At 37.3% G+C, this 22199-nt stretch overlaps 2 protein-coding genes across 6 annotated transcripts in view; one reads left to right on the top strand and one right to left on the bottom strand.

Annotated features, from left to right (window-relative positions):
- NUDCD1 (NudC domain containing 1) overlaps positions 1 to 11146 on the bottom strand; it is an 86004-nt gene extending 74858 nt beyond the window's left edge. For all 3 annotated transcript variants that reach the window (XR_010410545.1, XM_064587991.1, XM_045896039.3), the window contains exon 1: positions 10879 to 11146. Coding sequence is in view for 2 of the 3 variants with exons in the window: in XM_064587991.1 (XP_064444061.1) it covers positions 10879 to 10996 (118 nt within the window). In the remaining variant the exon portion in view is untranslated. The remainder of the gene's footprint in view (positions 1 to 10878) is intronic.
- Positions 11147 to 11243: 97 nt separating this feature from the next.
- Positions 11244 to 21030, top strand: ENY2 (ENY2 transcription and export complex 2 subunit). Of its 3 annotated transcripts, none has more exons than XM_045896038.3 (5): positions 11244 to 11380; positions 12866 to 12942; positions 16634 to 16704; positions 18111 to 18185; positions 20769 to 21030. In XM_045896038.3, exons 2-5 carry the CDS (start codon positions 12875 to 12877, stop codon positions 20843 to 20845), a joined length of 291 nt encoding a protein of 96 aa, XP_045751994.1. In that variant the 5' UTR covers positions 11244 to 11380; positions 12866 to 12874; the 3' UTR covers positions 20846 to 21030. The 3 variants fall into 3 exon arrangements, with proteins under 3 accessions (XP_045751994.1, XP_045751992.1, XP_045751993.1); XM_045896036.3 differs by having other exon boundaries at positions 11305 to 11452; XM_045896037.3 differs by lacking the exons at positions 11244 to 11380; positions 12866 to 12942 and adding an exon at positions 13973 to 14266.
- Positions 21031 to 22199: the final 1169 nt, after the last annotated feature.

The following is a 22199-nucleotide window of genomic DNA, read 5'->3' as shown; positions in this document are numbered from 1 at the left end:
GACAGAGCACGCAAGCGCATGCACAAGTAGGCAGAGCAGCAGGCAGAGGGAGAGGGAGAAGCAGGCTCCCCGCTGAGCAGGGAGCCCGATGTGGGGCTCGATCCCAGGACCCTGGGATCATGACCTGAGCCAAAGGCAGGCACTCAACTGACTGAGCCACAAAGGCGCACCTACTTCCATAATTTTAATCTATTAAATGTGATCTCTGCTTCCTCTCTTTCTTCCCTCATATGCAGATAAGAACACTTATAGCTCAGGGCTGGCCTTGACTTAGAATTAATTTCTGCTCTGACAGGAAATATATAAGTAAACTATGCTGGGCCTATACCTTACCTTTATATAAAACTCAACTTACTGTAAATAAAAAATTTAAAAATAAAAACAAAAACCCAACTTACTGTATTCTAATTGCAATTTTTTTTTCCATAGTGTTCATCGGTTCCTATTTCTATTACCTGCCTTGAGTTCTGGCTGACTTATATTCATTCACTGATTTATTCAGCAATATTTTAATAAGCACCACTGATACAATGATGAGCAAAAAGCACAGAATCTACCTTCTTAGCACTTATGATTCAGTGAGGAAATGGACATTAGTCAAATAATCACATAGGTAAATATATAATGAAAACTGTAATAAATGTTGGGAAGAAAAATTACCGGGTACCATGAGAACAAATAACACTGGGCACTGATCTATGGAGTAGGGGAACTGATGAAAGCTTTCAGAAATACAAGCCAAGCTAGAAAGGATAAAGTTAATTTATGAAGAAATATATCTATATGTGCGTGCGTGCGCGCACGCACACACACACACGCAGAAGGAAAAGCAGGCAAAGCAGGAGGTAAAACTTGTGTTCAAAGAACCAAAAGAAGACCAAACTGGCTGAAATACAAAGCACGATGGAGATCTGTACAAGAAAAGGCTACAGATAAACAAAGCTAGAGAACTGGGCAGGAGTTGGATCATGAAAGGCCTTGTCTTTATCAATAAAGTTAACGTAGTTCATTTAAGTTTTTAAGCAGGAGAGTAAAGTTCAGATTTGAATTTATAAAAGATTACTTATAACTACAATATGTAAAACGGACTGAAGCAAAGTAAGGTAAAATCCAGTGTAAATATTAATAAAATGAAACCTCACTAAAAATACAGTGGAGAAGCTAGCAGGGGGAACCCAACCATTCAACATCAATTACAGGAAGTACTGTTAATTACAGACCCCAACAGCAGAATATTCAATAGGAAAGAATCACCAATTACAGGCCCCAAAAGGGAAAAGATGTACACTGCATCTCCTACAAGAAATGGCACTACCCCTGCAACTCAGTTAATGAGAAATCAACATTACCCTGTACTCTAGCTTTTCAGTGGACTTTCATTCAAAACAGCCCCTCTCAACTTCCTCCTCCTTCTCCATAAAATAACTTCCCTCTCCTTTGTTTGCTGAGCTTGCCTATGGTTTTGCTGTAGCTTGCATGTCCCGAATTGCAATTCTCTAATATTCCCAAATAAATCCATTGTTGACAAAATAACTCGGCTGTTTTATTTTTATGGTTAACACCAGGAAGATCCATTAGAAAGTTATTGCAGTCATCTTCGTAAAGGATGACTGACTGAAGTTTGGAGGCATTTCAGGGGTAAAATCTTAACTTTATTATGGATCTGATGAAGGTTGAGGAAACTGCTATTTATAATTCAAGGAAGTATTTATTTTATAAGGAACACTTAGAAATACATATTCCACTGATTAGGAGGGAAACAATTAATTCTTGGTTTTCTAGCACCACAGTGTGGATGAAACTCAATACTGCAAAAAAACGTGCAAGGTAATATAATGGCCCAAATAATAATAATGATATGACAAATACATTTTCTTCATATTTGTGCCAAGACCCTGAGCAATCCCAAACAAGCCAGAGACTTCTTAGCCCTCTGCCTTATTATAATAACTCATCTGTGAACATTAGGGTTCTGGAAAACCATTATTGGGTGACTATAATACAGCCTAAGTCTTCTGTTATTGCATTTGGATAAGATAATTTACTAAGTTATTAGGACACAGAAATGAGCATAGGGTATATTACATACTTAATAATTTGTAAAAGCTTGTTAGTGTATAGAAAAAGCTGCATCTCTGTCCTCAAATGAGAAAGGAAAAGTTATCATTGCATTTTTCACGTAAACCATCTTGAGTTTATAAAAGGAGAGGCAAAACAACTGAAAGGAAAAAGCAGTCTCCACAATGTAACAAACTTAATCACTGGCAGCCTCTTTCATAGAACCTCCTAAGAAAGGAGGAGGAGAGTAAGGAGTCTCAAATCTTTGCTGGGATCCTGGAAATGGTGGAAGAAGGTGAACCTCTTTAAAAGAAGGCTAAGAAGCCAGAGTAGTAAATATTTTATTATTTAATATTATCTTGTATTGGAAATAAAAGAGCTTTGCTAAAAAAATCCTTCTCTTTTTAGTCTTTTAAAAAGAACTTAGGGCCCAACAAGAAGAAAATCTCCCTTAATCTTTACCTAGATTTCTCATAAAACATGTTATGAAACCTCAAAAACCTATAGTTTCTCATTCACAAATTATTTATTGAATGTCTACTACATGTACTGTGCCTGGCATGGGGCATACACTGGTAAGTATAAAACAGACATGATCCTTGTAATAGTGTTAATAATGGTTACAATTACTGCTTCTTGTCCTTTCAAAATAGTATATACTGTTATGTTGAACCACATGAAATTGCCAATATTCAACTCTTTTGACACCAATTAAATATGATTCATTCTAATACCTATACAAGCAGAATACAGTTTTTAAAAAAAGCGGGCATAGAAACAAAGAACATTAAAACGTTAACTTACAAAGGTCACCTCTTAGACTATTTATCTTCTAATCATACCCAATAAATTAAGTCTTTTCGCCTAGTTACTGAGTTTGCTATTTGTGTATAAAGATGTAAAAAAAAAGTACAGTAACCTCCTGCCCCCTTATCTGCAAGGGATATATCCTAAGATCCCCTGCAGATGCCTAAAACCACAGATAGTACTAAGCCCTATATATACTTTTCTTCTTATACGTACATACATACCAATAATTAGGTTTAATTTCGAAATTAGGCCTAGTAAGAAATTAACAATAATAATAAAATAGAACAATTATGGCAATAACCTGTCATAAAAGTTACATGAATGTGGACTCTCTCTCAAATATTGTATTCACCCTTCTTCTGGTGATGCTGTGAGATGATAAAATGCCTACGTGATGAGATAAAGTAAGGGGAATGACATAGGCACCGTGATGTAGTGTTAGACTACTACTGATCTTCTGACAATAAATACATCAGGAGGACGATCACCTGCTTCTGCACCACAGGTGACATGGGTAACTAAAACTGTAGACAGTGAAACTAAAACTGTGGATAAGATGTAACTACTGTGCAAGTCCATGTTATGAATTCTGAAGTAAGATTTACGGAATATAAGAACTAGAACTCAGAGCATTGCTCCCACTAACTATTTTATATAATGCTTCTGCACAAATTAACATAGTCATCTACCCCTCTTGCCCATATTTTCTACCCCAAGAGCAGATATGAATTTTACAGTAAACTCTACATAAATTCAATGGGTACATAGCTCTTTTCTCCCTTTTCTCCAACTATAGCCTAAATCTTCACCAGCTTTTACTCTCCCTCCACTGAAGAAGAGTCCAGAGACCACATACATTAGAAAAAAGCATGAGCTTTGACACTGTCAAGCAGTTTAAGTTACTAGCCTTTCTACCCTATCTCCTCATCTGTAATGAAATTTAATTTATACTTGTCCTGTAAAATTACTGACAAGCGTAACCTTAAACCATGTAAAGTATTTGCTATATGACACGTAAGAAGAAAAAGAAATGTTGATTTCCCTGTTTCTCTTCTCCTGTCCAAGGTTAATTGTCACATAGTTCTTTATTATTCCATTCTCTTCTACCTCTTCTAGAATAAGAGGGAAGTATTGGGCACTCACACAAGGCTGGGAACTATGACTGTTCCCAACAGGTAGAATGGAGAAAACGCCTAATTCATGGGATAATGGGTAGAGTACACAGAAAACTTTTGTCTCAGTAGTACAGAATATTAGCCCTAAACTGAACACTGCTCCAGACCAGCCTAACAAATCATAAAACACTAAATGAAATTAGTCTGTTTCCAGTAACTCAGTTGCATCCCAGAATAAAGTTGACGAAATTTGTAAGAATACAAATCTATCCTCTAGCCAACAACGTAAAATTCACAATTTCTAGCATCCAGTCAAATATTACTACACACGCAAAGAGGGAAAAAAACCAAAACCCATAATGAAGAGAATAATCAATCAACAGCTCAACATAACTGACAGAGAAGTTATAACTAGCAGAACAGAACAATGAAAGTTATTAAAGTATATTCCTATGTTCAAAACAACAGACATGAAAAATGTAAAAAAGATGAAAACTATACCCATGACGAAAAATACAAGTAATGGAATTAATAACAGGTTAGACATTGCAAAAGAAAAGATTAGTGAAGGTAAAGGCACGAAAATAGAAATTATCCAAAATAAAACACAGGAAAAAAGAACAGAAAAACACACACAAATCAAGAGCACTGATGAGCTGGTATCAATTTCCAGCAATCTAAAAATGGGCAACTGGATTCCTCAAAAAAAAAAAAAAAAGGAAAGAAATAATGCCTGAACACTTTCCAAATTTGAAAACTATAAACCCAAGGATCTAGATAGACCAACAAACAAAGCACAAAACTCATGAAGAAAACCACCCCAAGGCACAACATAATCAAACTGCTCAAAACCAATGTAAAAGAGAAAAAAGACATGTCATGTATAAAAGAATAAAGATTGGAAAACACCAGATTTCCATCAGAAACAAAAGCGAGAAGACAGTGGGGCAACATCTTTAAAATACAGTTGACCTTAGAATGACACATGGTTAGGAGCACTGACTGGTACACATTCAAAAATCCACCTATATCTTTTGACTCTCCATAAACTAAACTACTAATAGCCTACTGTTGACCAGAAATCTCACCAATAACACAGTCAATTAACACATATTCTGTATATGTATTATATACTGTGTTCTTACAACAAAATAAGATAGAAAAAATAAAGTGCTATTAAGATAATCATAAAGAAGAGAAAACACATTTATGGTCTGTACTATATTTATTGAAAAAATCCAAATATAAGTGGACCTGCATATTTCAAACCCACATTATTCAAGGATCAAATGTATTAAAAAAGAGAAAAGGTATCAATCTAGAATTCTACATGTGACAAAAATGTTTTTTGAAAACACAAATATAACAGCATAAAGGCCAGGAGGAAAGAAACAGACGTATACTATTGTAGAGTCTTACATTACAAGTTAAGTAGTGTAACATTATTTGAATGTATCATGTAGTAAGTTAAAGATGTATACCCCAAAGCAACTAGTGAAATAACAAAGAGCTATAGCTAATAAACCAAAAAATGTGATAAAAATGATTTCATAAGAAAATACTCAATCCAAAAGAATGTAAAAAAAAAATGGAAATATGAAAACAAAAAAAGAAGAAAATTTTGTCTTCCCAAAGACTAGAGAGGATAAACAAGATGAAAGACCCAAACTAACAAAATCAATCACATCAAATGTAAACAGTCTAATTAAAAGGTAGAGATTGTCAAGTTGAATAAAAAAGCAAGACTCAACTATTTCTGCCAACAAGAAATACATGTTAAATACTAAAACACAAACAGGTTAAAGGTTAAAAGATGGAAATAAATAAATACACACGCTATGATAACATTTAGCAAAAGAAAGCCTGAGTGACTATTTTAGTATCAGACAGGTTTCAGAGCAAAGAATATCACCAAGAATAAAGGCTATTTTTTAATGACAAAGGTGTCAATTTATTAAGAGGACATAATAGTACTTACGCAACATAACAGAGCTTTATTTTTTTAAAGATTTTATTTATTTATTTACTTATTTGAAAGAGAGAGCACGTGTGAGAGAACAAGTGGGGTGAGGGAGAAGAAGGCTCTCTGCTGAGCAAGAAGCATGATATGGGGTTAGATGCTGGAACTTGGGGATCATGACCTGAGCCGAAGGCAGATGCTTAACCGACTGAGCCACCCAGGCACCCCCATAACAGAGCTTTAAAATATATGAGGCAAAAACTGACAGAACTGCAAGGAAAAAGAGAAAAATCCACAATGGAATAGATTTCAATATCCTCCTCCCACACAAGCATGAACTAAAAGTAATTATGCTGAGTAAAAGCGAGACAAAAAAGAGTACATACTGTATAATTCCATGTATATAAAACTCCAGGAAATGCAAACTAATTTATCGTGACAGAAAGCACAGCAGTAGTTGCTTAGGGACTGAAGCAGGTACGTGGAGGAACAGAGGGCTAGTTACAAAGGGCACAGGAAGTTTTGAGGATGATAACTAAGTTTAATTATCTTGATTATGGTGAGAACTTCATGAGTGTGCATATATGTCAAAATTTGCCAACCTGTACACTTAAATACGTGCAGTTTATTGTCAATTATCCCAATAAACCTATTTAATGTGTGTATGTGATATAAAATCTTCTGTTATTCACCAGGCATGCTCCAGCCTAGAAGTAAAGCACTGAAAGATGGACAGTGGAACCACTGATAACAAAATCAATAGTCTTAAAAGAGAAAACAGACACCAAATGCTACAAAGTACAATAAAGTCTATGACCAGGTACAGTAGGAGAGCAGATTACAGATTCTAATTTGTACAGATTTTGTAGTATAGATTCTAACTAGGTAGTCAAGAAAGGAATCTGAGTAACTAACATGTAAACCAAGATGAACAAATGGAGTATAAGTTAACTAGGTGAAATATAGGGGGAAAACATATACAAAGACATTTACACAATGAAGAGTTTAGGAAAAAATATGTACAGACTGTCCCCAACTTAAACTGGTTCAACTTAGGATTTTTCGACTTTGCAATGATGCAAAAGCAATACATATTCAGTAGAAACTGCACTGTGGGAATTTTGATTTTTTTTCCCAGGCTAGTGATATGCAATAGGATATTACTGGTGATGCTGGGCCATGGCAGCAAGGTACAGCTCCCAGTAAGGCACATGACTGATCATGAAGGTAAACAACCCATTCACTTACAACCATTTTGTACCCATACAACCATTCTGTTTTTTACTTTGTATTCAGTAAGTTACATGAGACTCAACACTTTATTATAAACTAAACTTTGTGTTAGATGATTTTGCCCAACTCTAGGTTACTGCAAGTATTCTGAGCACACTTAAGGTAGGCTAGGCTAAGCTATGGTGTTAGGTAGATTAGGTGTATTGAATGCATTTTTTTAATTTAACATGTGTTTGTCTGGACATAACCCCATCGTAAGTCAAGGAAGACCTGTATAAGGTAAATGCCCAGAAATGGAATTGCTGGGTCAAAGGGCAATCACAGTTTTATAAAAGAGGGAGTTTTTTGCTTAATTTTTTGGAATACATAAACTGACAGTTACTGTTTATGTAGCAAAGGGAACTCTAGAACAATTTACTAACATTATTTAAAACAAGAGAATAAAAATAAACCAGTATTCCAAGCTCTTTGAAACCAGAGCACATCTTCACCCTCACATCCTAAATGCACAGTTTCACACACCATCCACTAACATTTTGCTGAATTAATGTAAACTCCTTGGGTAGCAAAGAAGAAACCAAGTTGCCAAGAGGAACTCCTCAATCATACCTCACTATCTCTAGAAATGACAGTTTTTAAAAGAATTAACCTCTCCATCCTCCTCCTCAGGGAGCAATTCTTAATGAAAACCCCTCACATGAATTATTGCAAAAGCCTCCAAACTGGTCGCCCTGACTCTATTCCTCCAATCTTCCAAATTCAACCTCCACAGAACCTAAAATTAAACCACTCAATCTCTAAATCTATTTCTTCTCTATACCTAACACCCTAAATGGCATCTCATCACCTCCAACTGTGCATCCCAAACACAGACTCCAAAACCAACAATGGTGAAAAGAGGAGAAAACAATGACAATTTAGCGAATTGTTAATAAAGTTAATGTATTCTGTTTAGAGGACTATTGGGAAAGTTTGCTTCCTGCTTTTTTGATGTTAAAATACCCTTCTGCTTATGAAAGAATGGATGAGGACATCAGTTTTTAAGAAACATCTCCCATAAGGAGCTAGAGTTTATCAAGCTAAGCCAAACAAGTCAGTCATAGCAAGACAAATACCGTTTGATTTCAGTCATATGTGGAACTGAAAAACCAAAACAGATGCACATGGGGAAGGGGGGAAAAAAAGAGGGAGGCAAACCATAAGAGACTCTTAACCATAAAGAACAAACTGAGGGTTGCTGAAGGGGAGGTGGGCAAGGCATGGGCTAAATGGGTGATGTTAAAGTCCATCAAGGAGGGCACTTGTGATGAGCACTGGGTGTTACACGTTAAGTGAAGAATCACTAAATTCTACTCCTGAAACCAATATTACACTATATGTTAGCTAACTAGAATTTAAATATAAACTTGAAACAACAACAAAAAAGAAACATCTCCATTTAGCAAATTAAAAAGTTGGCAAATCTTTGACAGCTGAGCTTTATTTTTTTCATTGTAAGGGCCAGAGAAAATGTCTGGGAAACACTGACTTACACACACCAGAGGTGTGGATAAAGTCCACAAGGCAAACAGTGCCCTCACCTATTTTTCTAAGTGGTCTCTACTTCCCCAGGAAAGTTTTTGCTCCAGCTATACAGGACTGCATCATTGTCTTACACACAACCTACTTACTCTCTCCCATTGCTCAGGCTTTTTCAGGATTGGAATGGCCTCAATACCAATTCCTCCTTTTCTTCATGCACTCTATTTATTGAGCACCTACAATGCTAAGCACTAGGGACAGAGTAGTGAACAAAAGAAAACATTACTGTCTCCATGGAGCTCACAGTCTAGTGGAGGAAACAGGATATCAAATAAATATAAAATTAAAAACTAGGATGATACTGCTTTACAGAGAATGGAAAGAAGGAGACTGGAATGGTGGGAAAGCTAGTCAATAAACTACTACAGTTCAGGTAAGAGATAACTCTGATTTGGAGAAGGGTAGAAGCAAGGAGAAGTCAAATTTTGAGCTGACTGTATTGCTGACAGACTGAACAGAGGGACTAAAAGAAGAAATACTCCATGACTCCAACATAAGCAACTATATAGACTCGCACAATAGTCCCAATTTTTTATGCCTCCCTGGATCTATGCCCTTTGCTATGAGCTTGCTACACTGACCTTAAGGCTTGTTTATACGTCTTGTTTGGACCAATGGGACAAGAGCAAACTTATTCCAGGCAGTAGCCTAAAAAAAGTGCCTGTGCACTGCTACTTTTCTTGGATTAAGCCTGGGCTAGCCTGCTAAAAATGAGAGACCACATGGAGAAGAGCTAAGCAAAGACCATTTGAAATAATCTTATACCAGTCTATAGCCAGAGAATCCCCAAACATATGAGGAAGTCCAGCCAAGATGAGCGGAGCCACCAAACCACCATAACTGAACAAAGATGCAGGAATGAGTCCAAGCCACTACTAGAAGAACCACCTACCTAACTTGTAGACTTGTGAGCAACAATAATTGCTTACTCTTTTGGCCACTGAGTTTAATGCACAAGCTAAACATAGTGATACCAATTACTGACATGGGGTAGAAGAAGGAAAGGAAGGGAATTAAAAGAAAAGCTAAGCTCATCTTATCTTACCCCAGTCAATGCTTACCTCTCCTTCAAATCTCAACTTAGATATCAACTCCTCCAGGAAGCCTACCCAGATCCCCTGGCTGGTTTGGAAAGATACTGAAGTACTACTATTACGTTCTGTACATAACCCAATCACTGCCTTACCACACTGTTTTGTAATTATGTTTATACTTTTCTTCCCAAGAAGCCAACTGCACTTTTATGTTACAGACTGTATCATATTCATCTTGATATCAGCTTGTAACATAAAACAGGCTCTCTCCATATTTCCAAATTTTATAAATCAATTAATAAACACTTACTTGATTAAAGTCCTTTAACTCTAGATCAGTATTTCTCAATGTGTGACCCACTCACAACATGCACCAGAACCAGCAGAGGTATGTATTAAAAATGCAAATCTCTGGGCTCTTTAACGAAAATGTCATTCATTACCTCGTAAGAAAGAACAAGGATGAATTTTTTGGCCAGCCTCAGATACACAAAACAAATAGCAGAAGTGTAGGTACTAAATCAACTTTTCCCCCCAAATTTCTAGAGATGTTCTCTACAATAATGTCCTCAGTCTGACAGCACCTCTGTAACTGAAAACGCTCTGAACTGCAACGGAGTTTCTCTTCTACGAAACGGGTCTCCGCCAGAGGAAACAGGAGCTAGGGGTCCTCCCAGGAGGTGTGGCTTCTCAACGCACAAGGTTACACACGGTTACAGGGGATGCTCGAAAGCGAAACAAGTCCTGAGTTTTCTCCGCAGCAGGGCCCAGGCCAGAGACGGACAGGCGACCGAAGCCCAGGCAGCAGCCGCGTGCCGCTTGACGAACCTTGGAGCCCGGGAGCCCGAGCCAGCGCCTGCCCAGGGTCTCGCTCATTAAGAGCCGCGCCAAAGAGACTCCCACTGGGTTCCGGGATGGGCGTCCGTCTCCAGGGCGACCACCCTCGGTCCACCCCAGCCCGACGGGCCGTGCGGAAGGCCCCGGTCGCCTGCCCAAGTCAGAATGGAAGAAAATGAGGGAAGGGTCCGGCCGCTGGCAGCCGACAGGGGCAAGGACTAGAGTGCCAGGGGGCGCCGCCGCTTCCCACCTGCGTCAAGCTCCAGCTGGTAACAGGGCAGCGGCTCCAGGGAGAGCTTGTAACCCTCGAAACGGGGATCCAACAGAGGTCTCTTCACGCGCAGAGAGCAATTAGCAGCCACCTCCATAGCCTTCCTGGGTCGTAGCGTGAGAATTAATAAAGCTCTTGTTGAAAGGTCCGCGCTTCGCTCGTATCACCGAAGCTCCCAGGCGGCGTGGTTCCCATCCCAGAAAACGCTGCGGTGCGGGATGCCCTCTGGGAAATGTAGTGTCCGTGAGAAAGTTGCATGACGGGCTAGGTAGTTTTTCGGAGACTTAACGCCCGCACGACAGCGTGGTCTGGACTCTCTTACCCAGAAGGCTGAGCTACCAGGAGGCGGCCCGCGCTGGTTAAATTCTCACATTTATAGGCAGGGCGGCGAGACCCCGCCCCGGAAATGCGTGTTTTAGCTTTCTGTGTGCTTAGGTGCCCGAGCTACTGAGGGTCTAGGTCCGGGCAGCCGAAGAGTGTGGTAGGTAACGGTCGTCAGCGCAAGGGTCATTTCGTCGCTGGGAAGGGACGGCCCTCGCCCGCGGTGATGGTGGTGAGCTATGCCCGTGGTCCTCAGGGCCGGGACCCGGGCCCAGCCCAGGCTCCTTTCGATGTGCTGTCTTTCGTTAGCTTCCCCGACCCGCGCTCGCGGGCCTGTAGGGCTCTCCGACAGGGCGTGCAACTGGAGTTGGCCTGAAGCCAGTCCACGCTTTGTTTTCTGGCTCCTCCCCTCCCGCCTCTCCCGCTGTCTCCGCCCTATTCTATTTTCCCAAAGAATGTCTGAACTGGGAGGGATCCCCTAGCGCCCTCGTTTTACCAGTGAGAAAACTGAGGCCTTTGAGAATTGACTTGTCCAAGGTCACTATCCGTATTTTAGGGGCCAAGGCGAGATCAAGTTCAATATTCTAGGAATGGTACCGACTAGACCTTAGAATTATTTTGGAAAATGTGAGCCTCCAACTACACGAGCAAACATTTCTCAGTCCTTTCTCAGCCCTTCCTTTTTCCTGTTCCACTCAAAAAAAATTTTTTTCCCAACTCAAAACTCAATTGCCAGCCTGACTTTTCATATAGGCGAGATGGGACACAGCAAAAGTGGTCCCAAGTTAGTGACAGATTATGTGCAGTAATGTTAGCTTTTTCCAAGTGTTACATTCTAACCTCCCTCTCCTTTCTAAATCGCTTTGGTCTTGGTTGTCTTTTTTCACTGAAAATTGAGAATTTTCTAAGTTAGGAATTAGTTGGAGATTTGTTTTTCCCTTATCCTACCAGCAAACTTTGATGAAGACCACACACACAAACACATACTTGGAGCTAGTTTGGCGGTTGTAATTCTGGGTACATTCTACTGAAAAGTCAAGCACTTAGAGCCGAATCTGTAACTTTGATTTTTCACCAACAGTGCTTAATCTTTTATTAGTATTTAGGTTATGTGGCTTCCCCGAAATTTTGAATGCAGTTAAGGTGCAGAAATGATTAGCAGTCAGTTATGATGTGCTGTTAAAGTGTTTTGGGGCTGCTGGGCTCAAAGTGCATGAGTTCAAATCCTGCCTTCAACACTTTCTATCCTGGTGCCTCAGTTTTCTCAATTGTAAAATACAAATTATGTTAATAATTCTTACATAAAAGAATAAGTTTTGGGAATTAAACGAGGTTAAAAAAAATCAATGTGTTAACCCAGTACTTGGCACATAAGTGTTGCATAAAAGTTAAAATAGTTACTGTTATCCAAAGATTGATTAATAAAGAGTATATGGGGGAAGAAAAATTGTAAAGTGCATTAATCAATATGACTTCTTGGGATGCAGTAAATAATATTCAGAGTAATGACATTGTTAACACATTGTTGAAATTTATCACCCCTTCAGGTGATAGAATGTTAAGTGTGTTGGGATGCTTACCTAGAGGATTTAGAAGAAAATGCTTTGTATGTGTTTTGTATCTGAAAATACATGTTGATGTTCAGGTTAGCAAGATGAACAAAGATGCGCAGATGAGAGCAGCGATTAACCAAAAGTTGATAGAAACTGGAGAAAGAGAACGGTAAGCAATAGATTGTGTTAGTAAATTACATTTAACGTCTTTAAATTATAGTTACGTTATATGTAAAAATCTAAATATCAAGGAACAAAACTGATGTCAGTGGAAGGAATTACAGAAAATTGAGATTATCAAAAGTTTCAGTTCCTAACATCTATAAAAAATAGGTGTGTTCAATATTGCATGCTTAAAGGAAAGTGAGTCATCTAGAAAGATGAACAAGAAATGACTCAAAGAATGTATAATCAAATGGAAGAGAAAAAAAATCCCAAATAACTACAATTAAAAACATAATGTTACCCAATTTTTAACAGAGAGATAATTTGGTAGAACCAGTTTTCAGTTTCTACACTCTCAACTTCAGAGCAGCATGTGCTGTTCCTACTCTCTGAAATATTATTCTTTCCCTGATCTTTAACTAATTCTAGCTCATCTTTCAGGTCTTAATTTAAACATCACCTCTTACAGGAATCTGTTAAGTCCCAGATCCCTTGTTCTAGCCTAGCATTTAATCACATATTATAACCACCTGCTTTGCTTGTTTGTGTCCTCCAGTGTAATCCAAGTTCCTTGACAGTAGAAATACCATTGTATCCCTAGCATCATCCCTAGCACATAATTGGCCAGGGTAAATATTTGAAGAATGAACAGGTTTGGAAGTACTAAACAGAGACTCAGGAATCAAGAAAGGCTTCCAGAAACAGGGTGAAAAGTTGCATAAGAGAAATATATAAGGAACAGGAGGGATCTTTCAACTCTACCTGGGGGTTAAGGTAATCAGTTACAAAATAGTAAAAGAGTTCCTTCAACTCGGGAAAAAGATTAGCCATTCTTCCAGCCAATAAAGAACAGAAGACATTCTAGGCAGATGGAACAGAATGTGCAAAGTCACAGGGATTTGTTACAACATGATAATGTTCTGAGGAGCTACAGAATTAAAGCTAGCAGGTAAAGTGTGAAAGTGATGTTGCTGTAACAGTGGACAAGAGGAGTGGATTTTGTATAAGTCAGAATTCTTTCATTTGTAAATGATAGAACTCAGAAACCGGCTTAACCAGTGAAATATATAAGCTCATCTAAGTACAAAGTTTAGAGCTCGAAGTTGCTTCGGTCTCCACTGGGTCCAAGCACCCAAAAATTGTTACCAAGAATATGTCTTTCTTTTTCTTTCTCAGCTCTGTTTTCTTCTGTGTTCGCTTTATTCCCAAGCAGACTCTACCCACAAGGTGGCAGAGATTAGCAGTTCAGAGTTCATGCCCTCTGGCTCAGACTACCTTTCTCCTAGTAGTTCCAGCAAAGTACCTGGCGTGATTACCATCTTACTTAGGTACATAGGCCAGTTATGGTCAACCTTGCTTAGGTCTCATTTCCAATGTTGGAACCCTATTTAGATTTCTTACACTAAGAGTGGTGTCAAAGAAAGGTCAGGAAAATGGGTGATGGGTTTGCAGAAACATCTGTTGTTGACTTTATCCTTGGGTGGTGGGAGTCATTAAAAGATCCTAAGAAGGGGGATGACTACATCACTTTTGCTCTTTAGGAATATTAGCCTGGCAATGTGGAAGAGAGACTTGAAGGGCTAGACATAGATTACAGAAGAACATGTTAGCAGATTATATCAGATTAAAAATGGAAAACAGCAAAAATAGAAAGAAGAACTTATAATTTTTTAAAGTAAAAGCAGCCCTCAATATGAGAAATGAGGAAGAAGACATCCAGAACAATGCCTTGGGGAACTGAGAGGATAGTATTAGCAGTAATGAGGAAAGGGGGTTATTTATGTTTATCTGTTTTAGGATAGTATTAGCAGTAATGAGGAAAGGAGGTTATTTATGCTTGTTTTTTTTCATTCATGCAGCTTAAAATTACTGAGTTTCTACCATATGCTATATCCTCTTAAGGTGCTGGAGATATGGTAGTGAACAAAATAAAGTCTGTTCTTTCATGGAGCTTACATGGGAGAAGACAGAAAATAAGTCTGTATTATGTAGATGGTGATAAGTTCTAAAGGAAAAATAAAACCGAGAATAATGAGGTGTGTATTTGAGACAAAAAAATAAAGAAGGCTTCACTGATAAGAGGTCAGAAGGATTTGAAGGAATGAGGGGACTCCCAAGAGCCAAGGACCCAAGACAGGAGCTTGCCTGGTATTTTGATCACCACATGGAAGCTCATGAGCCTGAATAAATTGCATGAGGAGAAGAAGAGATAAAGTCAGAGGCATAGCTGGGGAGGGGGGCAAGATCATGGAGGATTATTTAGGCTGTAGCATAGATTTGGAATTTTAAGTAAATTGGGAAGCCACCAGACCCTTTTGAGCAGAGGAAGGAGAGCAAAGTATATAAGGGAGGGAGCAGGGGAACAAGTTAGGGGCTTTGGTAACAGTCCAGTCAAAAAAGAAGATGGCTTGGACTAGGGAAGTAATGGCAAAGGTGGTGAAAAACATTTGAATTGAAGTATATATTTAAAACTGGAGGGGCGCCTGGGTGGCTCAGTCGTTAAGCGTCTGCCTTCGGCTCAGGTTATGATCCCAGGGTCCTGGGATCGAGCCCCACATCGGGCTCCCTGCTCCACGAGAAGCCTGCTTCTCCCTCTCCCACTCCCCCTGCTTGTGTTCCCTCTCTCGCTGTGTCTGTCTCTGTCAAATAAATAAGATCTTTAAAAAAAATAAAATAAAAAAATAAAACTGGAACCATAGGAATTGCTCCTCTGGATTTTATGTATAGTGTTAACAGAGTTGCTGAGTGAAGGATGCCAAGTTTTCTAGCCTGAGGAACCAGGATGGACAATGGCATTCTGACAGGGAGAATCGGTTGAAGTGGGAGAGAAGCAGGAGCTGGGTTTTGGCTCTATTAAGATGAAAAGACCTAATTAAATACCAAGATGGAAATGTCACGTAGTGAATGGTTAGAAATATTGAAAGAGAAGTGGTTTGGTTTGGGACATGACAAGTTCAAGCACTGAGAAATTATTTAGGTTGAAGATTGAAGATTTGTAAGAGTGGGTATGGCAAAAGGATAAGAAAATATTGGTAAGAAAATGTTTTATTACACCCATGATGCCATTAGTTGCTATACATACCATTATTATTATTATTTTTTTACCAGTAGGGTAAAAGAAGATACTGCCAATTAAATTATGATAGGCATACCAATTACTGAATTGTTGAAATGTGGGGAAAAAAACAGTCTTAGAATCAATGAAATACCACACTTAGTATATAATTTAGAAGGTTACTGGAAAAAATTGAGGGGAAAGTTTTTGAGGTTAGAGAGGGATATGATGGGGAAGTAAGAGAGCTCAAGGATAAGAGTCTAGTCAGAGAATAGATTTTGGAGTTTTAAGATTTTGAGGTGCAGCAGCTTCAAGCTCAAGTAATACCATTTAGAAGTTGTACAAGATCCCCAATATTCCTGTTGGTGGAGGTAAGTAGAAAGTGTATGAGAAGGCCAGAGAGTAGAGTTTCTTGAGAATTTACTGATGATGAAAATGAAGTCCAGAGTTCAAATGACTTGCATAATGTCAAAGAATTATTTAGTCATAAAACCAAGATTAGGTCACAGTTAAGGTAAAGTTTTTGGGATTAGAAGGCAGGGAATTTTTCATTGAACATTTGAACTTTTGCTTCAAACATTCCTACCTAAAATATTGTACCTTGTTATAGTTTAATATGAAAAATTTTCTTTCTCAACAGCCTCAAAGAGTTGCTGAGAGCTAAATTAATTGAATGTGGCTGGAAGGACCAGTTGAAGGCACACTGTAAAGGTAATCAGTTTCATTTACAAGATAAGCTAATTTCATTCTTCTTGTTGGCTTGGGGTTCACTAGAAAAATAATAGGCAGTATTTTAAGATCTATCGAGTGCTGAACATAATTTTAAACAAATAGAAAATTCAATCTTCTAGTAATGATTTCCCCCTGTCTCCTTTTGGTAGAAATAATTCTTGAATCTTTAGAAATTTTCTTTTTTTCTTAAAACAAGTGAGGCAAGATTTTTTCTGGCATCAAAGTATGCATTCCATCCTTTTTCAGTGTGCCTACTCAACGTGAAACATTAGTTATTCCTATGTTTTTACTTTATAACAAATTGAACACTTTATGATTGGCAGACTCCACGGGAATTTTATCTCCTGGCTTTAACAGTGTTATTTTTGAAAATTTACCTATAAAAGATCTTAGGTAATTACACTTATTTTTTTAAAATGTAGAATGGAAGCTTATAAAATTGCTAGGTATCTATGATGATGCCACTAGATAGTTGATACATGTCATGAAGATGAGCCTCTTCTAGCTCAGCTTTGGTATACTGGAATTCTGGATATTTTCAGTGAACTCCTATTATATTGTAATGGTTTCTACAATTAATAATAGAGACTATTTATACTACTAACCCTAAAAAGGCAGTGTGGCACATTAGAAAAAGCATAGTTTCGGGGGTCATATAGACCTTCACTGGAAGAGACTGAAACTGGATTTCAGCTCATGTTTGGATGAGTTATTTACTTTAAGCCTCAGTTGGGTCACTTGTAAGTGGAAAAATGTCCAGCCCATTAGATTGTTATGAATATCAAATGCCATAAATCACCCAGCACATAAGAGTGTTCCAGTAAATATTAACTCCTTGCCCTCTTCTCTCTCCTTTGGCCCAGCCTAGAGAAGAGAAAGGAACAAAGGAGTTGTTCTATTCTTTAATTTTGGGCAATGAAATTACAAGTTAGACTCAAATAATAGCTTTTTACCCCTTCCATACATTCAAGAGCTGGTATGATTATGGTGAAATAAGATCTGTACAGCTTTTTACACATAATTAGATTTGACTTTATAGTCCAAATTCATTCTAAGTGTTATAATAGAAATAAGATCTGTTTCCAGCTTTTTACACATAATTAGATTTGACTTTATAGTCCAAATTCATTCTAAGTGTTATAATAATTGTTAAGTTACAGGTTATTTAGCTGAGAGATGAACAGGCTTTTAAGATTTTGATCTGGCGAATACTTAATGTGTTTAAGGTTGAACTAAATCTTCATTAGAAAAGAAAAAAAGTGTCCTCTTTTTTTTTAAAGACCAGTCTGCACTCTAAAAACATGATCTTAACCCTTCCTCTATGAAAATCTTTCTTACAGATAATGATTTTAAATGATATGATTTGTTTTTTGCTTTTGCATAAGAGGTAATTAAAGAAAAAGGACTAGAACACGTTACTGTTGATGACTTGGTGGCTGAAATCACACCAAAAGGCAGAGGTAAGGAATACAAATTGTGTGAAAGGAAAGGTGTGCTGAAGACATGATTTCTCTCTCTCTCTCTCTCTCGCTGGTTCAGCTTTTCTTTCTTTTTATAGGGAAAAACAACCTTTCCAGAATTATTTGGGTACTTGCATTTCCTCATTGGGAAAGATTATAATTGCCTTCCTGCTTCTCTAGCATAGTCTTGAGTAATACATGAGATAAGAGGTATAAAATGTTTTTGGACTCTAAAACAGTATACAGATATAAGTTGATAATAGTGGTTAAGACAGATAATTTTTAAAATGTGGGATTTTTGTAGAGGCAAGTATTACCTGAAGCTAGGATTTATAAATTTTTATTAGATATGGCCCAATTTCACTTAAATATTTAATAATTCAAAGTTTTACTCCAGCCCCAGGGTCAATGCTCTTCTCTTGTTTTTCTTTTTAAAAATAAGTAAAGCTCTGTCTTCTTAAGTATCTAAATTAAGAATTTGGTAGCTCTAAAACTTTGTGTTCTGGGTAATCTGTATTTAAAATTCACACTACCATCATCTTCATTTCCTTACAGAAGGCAAAGGAAAGAGATGAAATAGTATATTAACATTTATGATATGTAATAAATATTAAGAACATTACATTGTTAGCTCAGATGTGGCTACATTATTTTCATTTATTTTGTGAAAGGGTTTCTTTTGGTAATTTTAAGTGAAAGCAGATAAATTAGATAATCCATTATCTGTTTTGTCACACAGAAGTAGTAAAAAGAATTTAAGTGTAAAAAGTAAAAAAGTTTGAAAATTATTACTAGAGAATACTAATTCTCTGAACTACCTGCTGGGATAGAGCTAAAGAATCCTATAGTCCTTTCCAGCCATCTGTAGGCCTGTTTACAGCTAAAAAAAAAAAAAAAAGACTTTTTCATCAAGTATGTCTCAGGGAAAGAAAAACAAAACATAGTATTTATTGTTCCCCAGATGGATTTACATTTTAAAATAATATTCTCCAATTTCTTTTTCTATTTTCCTTCTGTAATTTATGCTTAAGCTATTATCATTTTGGAGCTGGTTATACAGGGTAGAAATTTTCTTTGCTTCTCCTTCAACACTTGTATCTTAGACATTTCAATCCCTTATAGCTCCACTGCTAGAAAATGAGCAAATACACAACAGAGAAATAAAAATAAATCTTTTGTTTTATGTTCTTAGTCTTCTTTATAGCCAAGAGAAGTATTTATTTTCTTTTTTTAACTAAAATACAGTAGAATTGACCATTTTTTAGTGTGCAGTTCCATGAATTTTATACACATGTACAGATTCATGGAACTACCCTCCTCCCCGCAAAAAAACTCCCTCAAGCTATCCTTTTATAGTCATACCTTATCCCTAACTCCAAGGCAACTAATCTATACTCCCATCACCTTAATTTTTATTAATAATGTGTTTAATATATGTACTGATCACGTTTCCAGTGGTCTTGAATTAATTATGTAGCTTTTACTTCTAGCAGGCTTAAACTAAACATCTGTAAAGAGGAGTACGTGTCCTATTTAATTTGTGTACTTATTTTTGGAATACTGAACTGTATCTGAAATACTTCATTTCCTTTGGATACAAGCAAGTAGCATTAGAAATTTTAGTTAATTCACTATTGTCCTTATTTATTAGTAGCCAAGAAAAGAAAAAAAAATAGTGTAGATTCATTTGTTGACATTTAATAGTAATTTAAAATTACTAAGAGCAGGGCTCTAAAATTTCAAAGAGCAGGGCCTTTTTTTTTTTAGTGTGATACCCTGAATAGATAATAGTCACATGGTTCAAAATTGAAGAAGTAAAAATCCCACAAATGTAACTCCTGTTGCAATTTTTGCATCTTTGCTGAGTCAGAGAGTATGTGCACTTACTTCAATACAGTATTGCCAAATTACCTTCCCAAAAGTATGGTACCAATTTATATTCTCCATCAGCTAATATAAGAGAGCCAATTTTCCCTCAGTGTTACCAACACAGGATATTACTGACCTTTGGTTTTTAACCAATATAATTGGCAAAACATGCTGTTTGTGGTTTTAATTTACATTTTAATTATGAAGTTACACCCCTTGTATGTTCAAGAACTGTGTTTTGTCTTTTCTTCATCTCTTTTGCTCATTTTTCTATTAGTCTGATCTTTTATCAATTTGGAGAAATGCAGTGAGAGATCAGCCCATTTCTGTAAGAGTGTTTTCCCACTTTCTGTCTTTTGCCTTTCTTTATGGTGATTTTGACCCACTTACTAAATTGCCATTGTTGATTTATATCAAATTTATCAATTTGTTATAACCCTCTGTTTCAAAAAGGTCTTTTCCACTCCTAGTTTAAAGAATTTTCCCATATTTTATTCTCGTTAGTGTGCAGTATATTTAGGTATTGGATAGTTCACTCAAATAATGAATTGCAAATATAGTTTATTTTTTCAGATATCTTTACCTCTTTCTTTTTTGAGGCATATGGGTTATTCATGAAATTATTTTGTTAATTCTGAATAAAATATCAAATACCAAATTGACATATATTAATTGGCATCTTCTTACTCCTATATTTTTATTTTTGTATTTCAGCCCTGGTACCTGACAGTGTAAAGAAGGAGCTCCTACAAAGAATAAGAACATTCCTTGCTCAGCATGCCAGCCTTTAAGATTGGATGAGATTGTGTTGTTTTGTGGTTTTATTTCTGAAAGTAAAACTTGCCATAAATTAGGAATCAATTTCCCAAAATAAAATCCTTTTTTGTATGATGGTATACAGTTTTCAGTAATGATGTATACATTGTATTGATTTTTTCCCTAAATGTGTTATTTTAATAAATATCTCATGAATGAGTTTGAAGTTTCCTTGGATTTTGGAATAAAAGGGACTTTATTAATAATATACCAGATTTGTTCAGAGGAGAATTCAGCAATTGATATAGTTTAAGTGTTAAGTATGTGCATATCTCTGTGCTAACAACTGAGGAGGAGTAAGCAGGCTCTTCTTAATGTCTGGATGTGGTGTATCCCTCTTTTGAATCTCTGCTATTTTATAATACATGTCCCATCTTGTACTACGGATGTCTTATTTCTGATTTGTTATAAATGCTGAGGGTTGGGACTGGGTCTTACTCATCTTTATGTGCCTTCCTTATTCCTCAAAGAATTTACCATCCTATTGGAAGAGAGAACATTTGCAAACTGGCTCCACACCAAGCTCCTCTTTCATACTCTACTCATCTGAACTTTGAGAGCAGAAACTCTAAATTGCATCCCCACATATTAAGGTCAAGAAAGAACTTTATGGGAAATAATCTCCACCTGTAGCTTTACTCTGACATCAAGATTGCCAAATCCAATGGACTTTTGTCTGTTCTTATGTGACCTCTGCTGGAATGAGAATGTTGACCATCCTGCCACTTGGAACTTTCTTCCCACTACTCACATTGTGTATTCCTACCACTGGAAGTTCCTTCTGTGTCTTGTGGATACCTTTTGCTGTATGGGACTTCAAATAATGGTGTTTCTTAGTGTTCCCTCCTGGGCCCTCTGCTTGACTAATGATATACTTTCCCTGGGCAAATCCCAGGAAACTTGGGTTGGACCATGGATTCAAATACAAACTTGTTGATAAATGGTAAATTGTTTCTCTAAACCAGACTTCAACCCAGCCTCCAGACCCGTATACCCAACTGCTATGGATCAGCTTGCTTGGATGTTCCATAAACACCTTAAACTGACCACACCTAAGATAGTGACTTCTTTTCCTCCAGTAACTGCCCCTACCGTGTTCCTTATCTCTGTGAGTGGTACCTCCCAGACCTACAGATTACCAGAGCTTGTTAAAATACTGATTCAGAAGGTAAGAGATAAGGCCCAACATTCTCTATTTCTGACAAGCTCCCAGTCAATGCTTTTGCAGCTAATGGAGGACCAGTTTGTAGCAAGGTTGTCGACTGTCCACTTCTGCAGCGGGCTCCTAATGTTTCCTGCTGTTGTTTCATGCTTCCTCCAATGACTCTT

Source organism: Mirounga angustirostris, unplaced genomic scaffold, assembly GCF_029215605.1.
Source record: "Mirounga angustirostris isolate CCGP_5_RB_7025 unplaced genomic scaffold, mMirAng1.0.hap1 SCAF_4, whole genome shotgun sequence".
NCBI lineage: Eukaryota > Metazoa > Chordata > Mammalia > Carnivora > Phocidae > Mirounga > Mirounga angustirostris.
The sequence above is the reverse complement of the archived record's forward strand: the minus strand, read 5'-3'. Positions and strand labels throughout refer to the sequence as shown.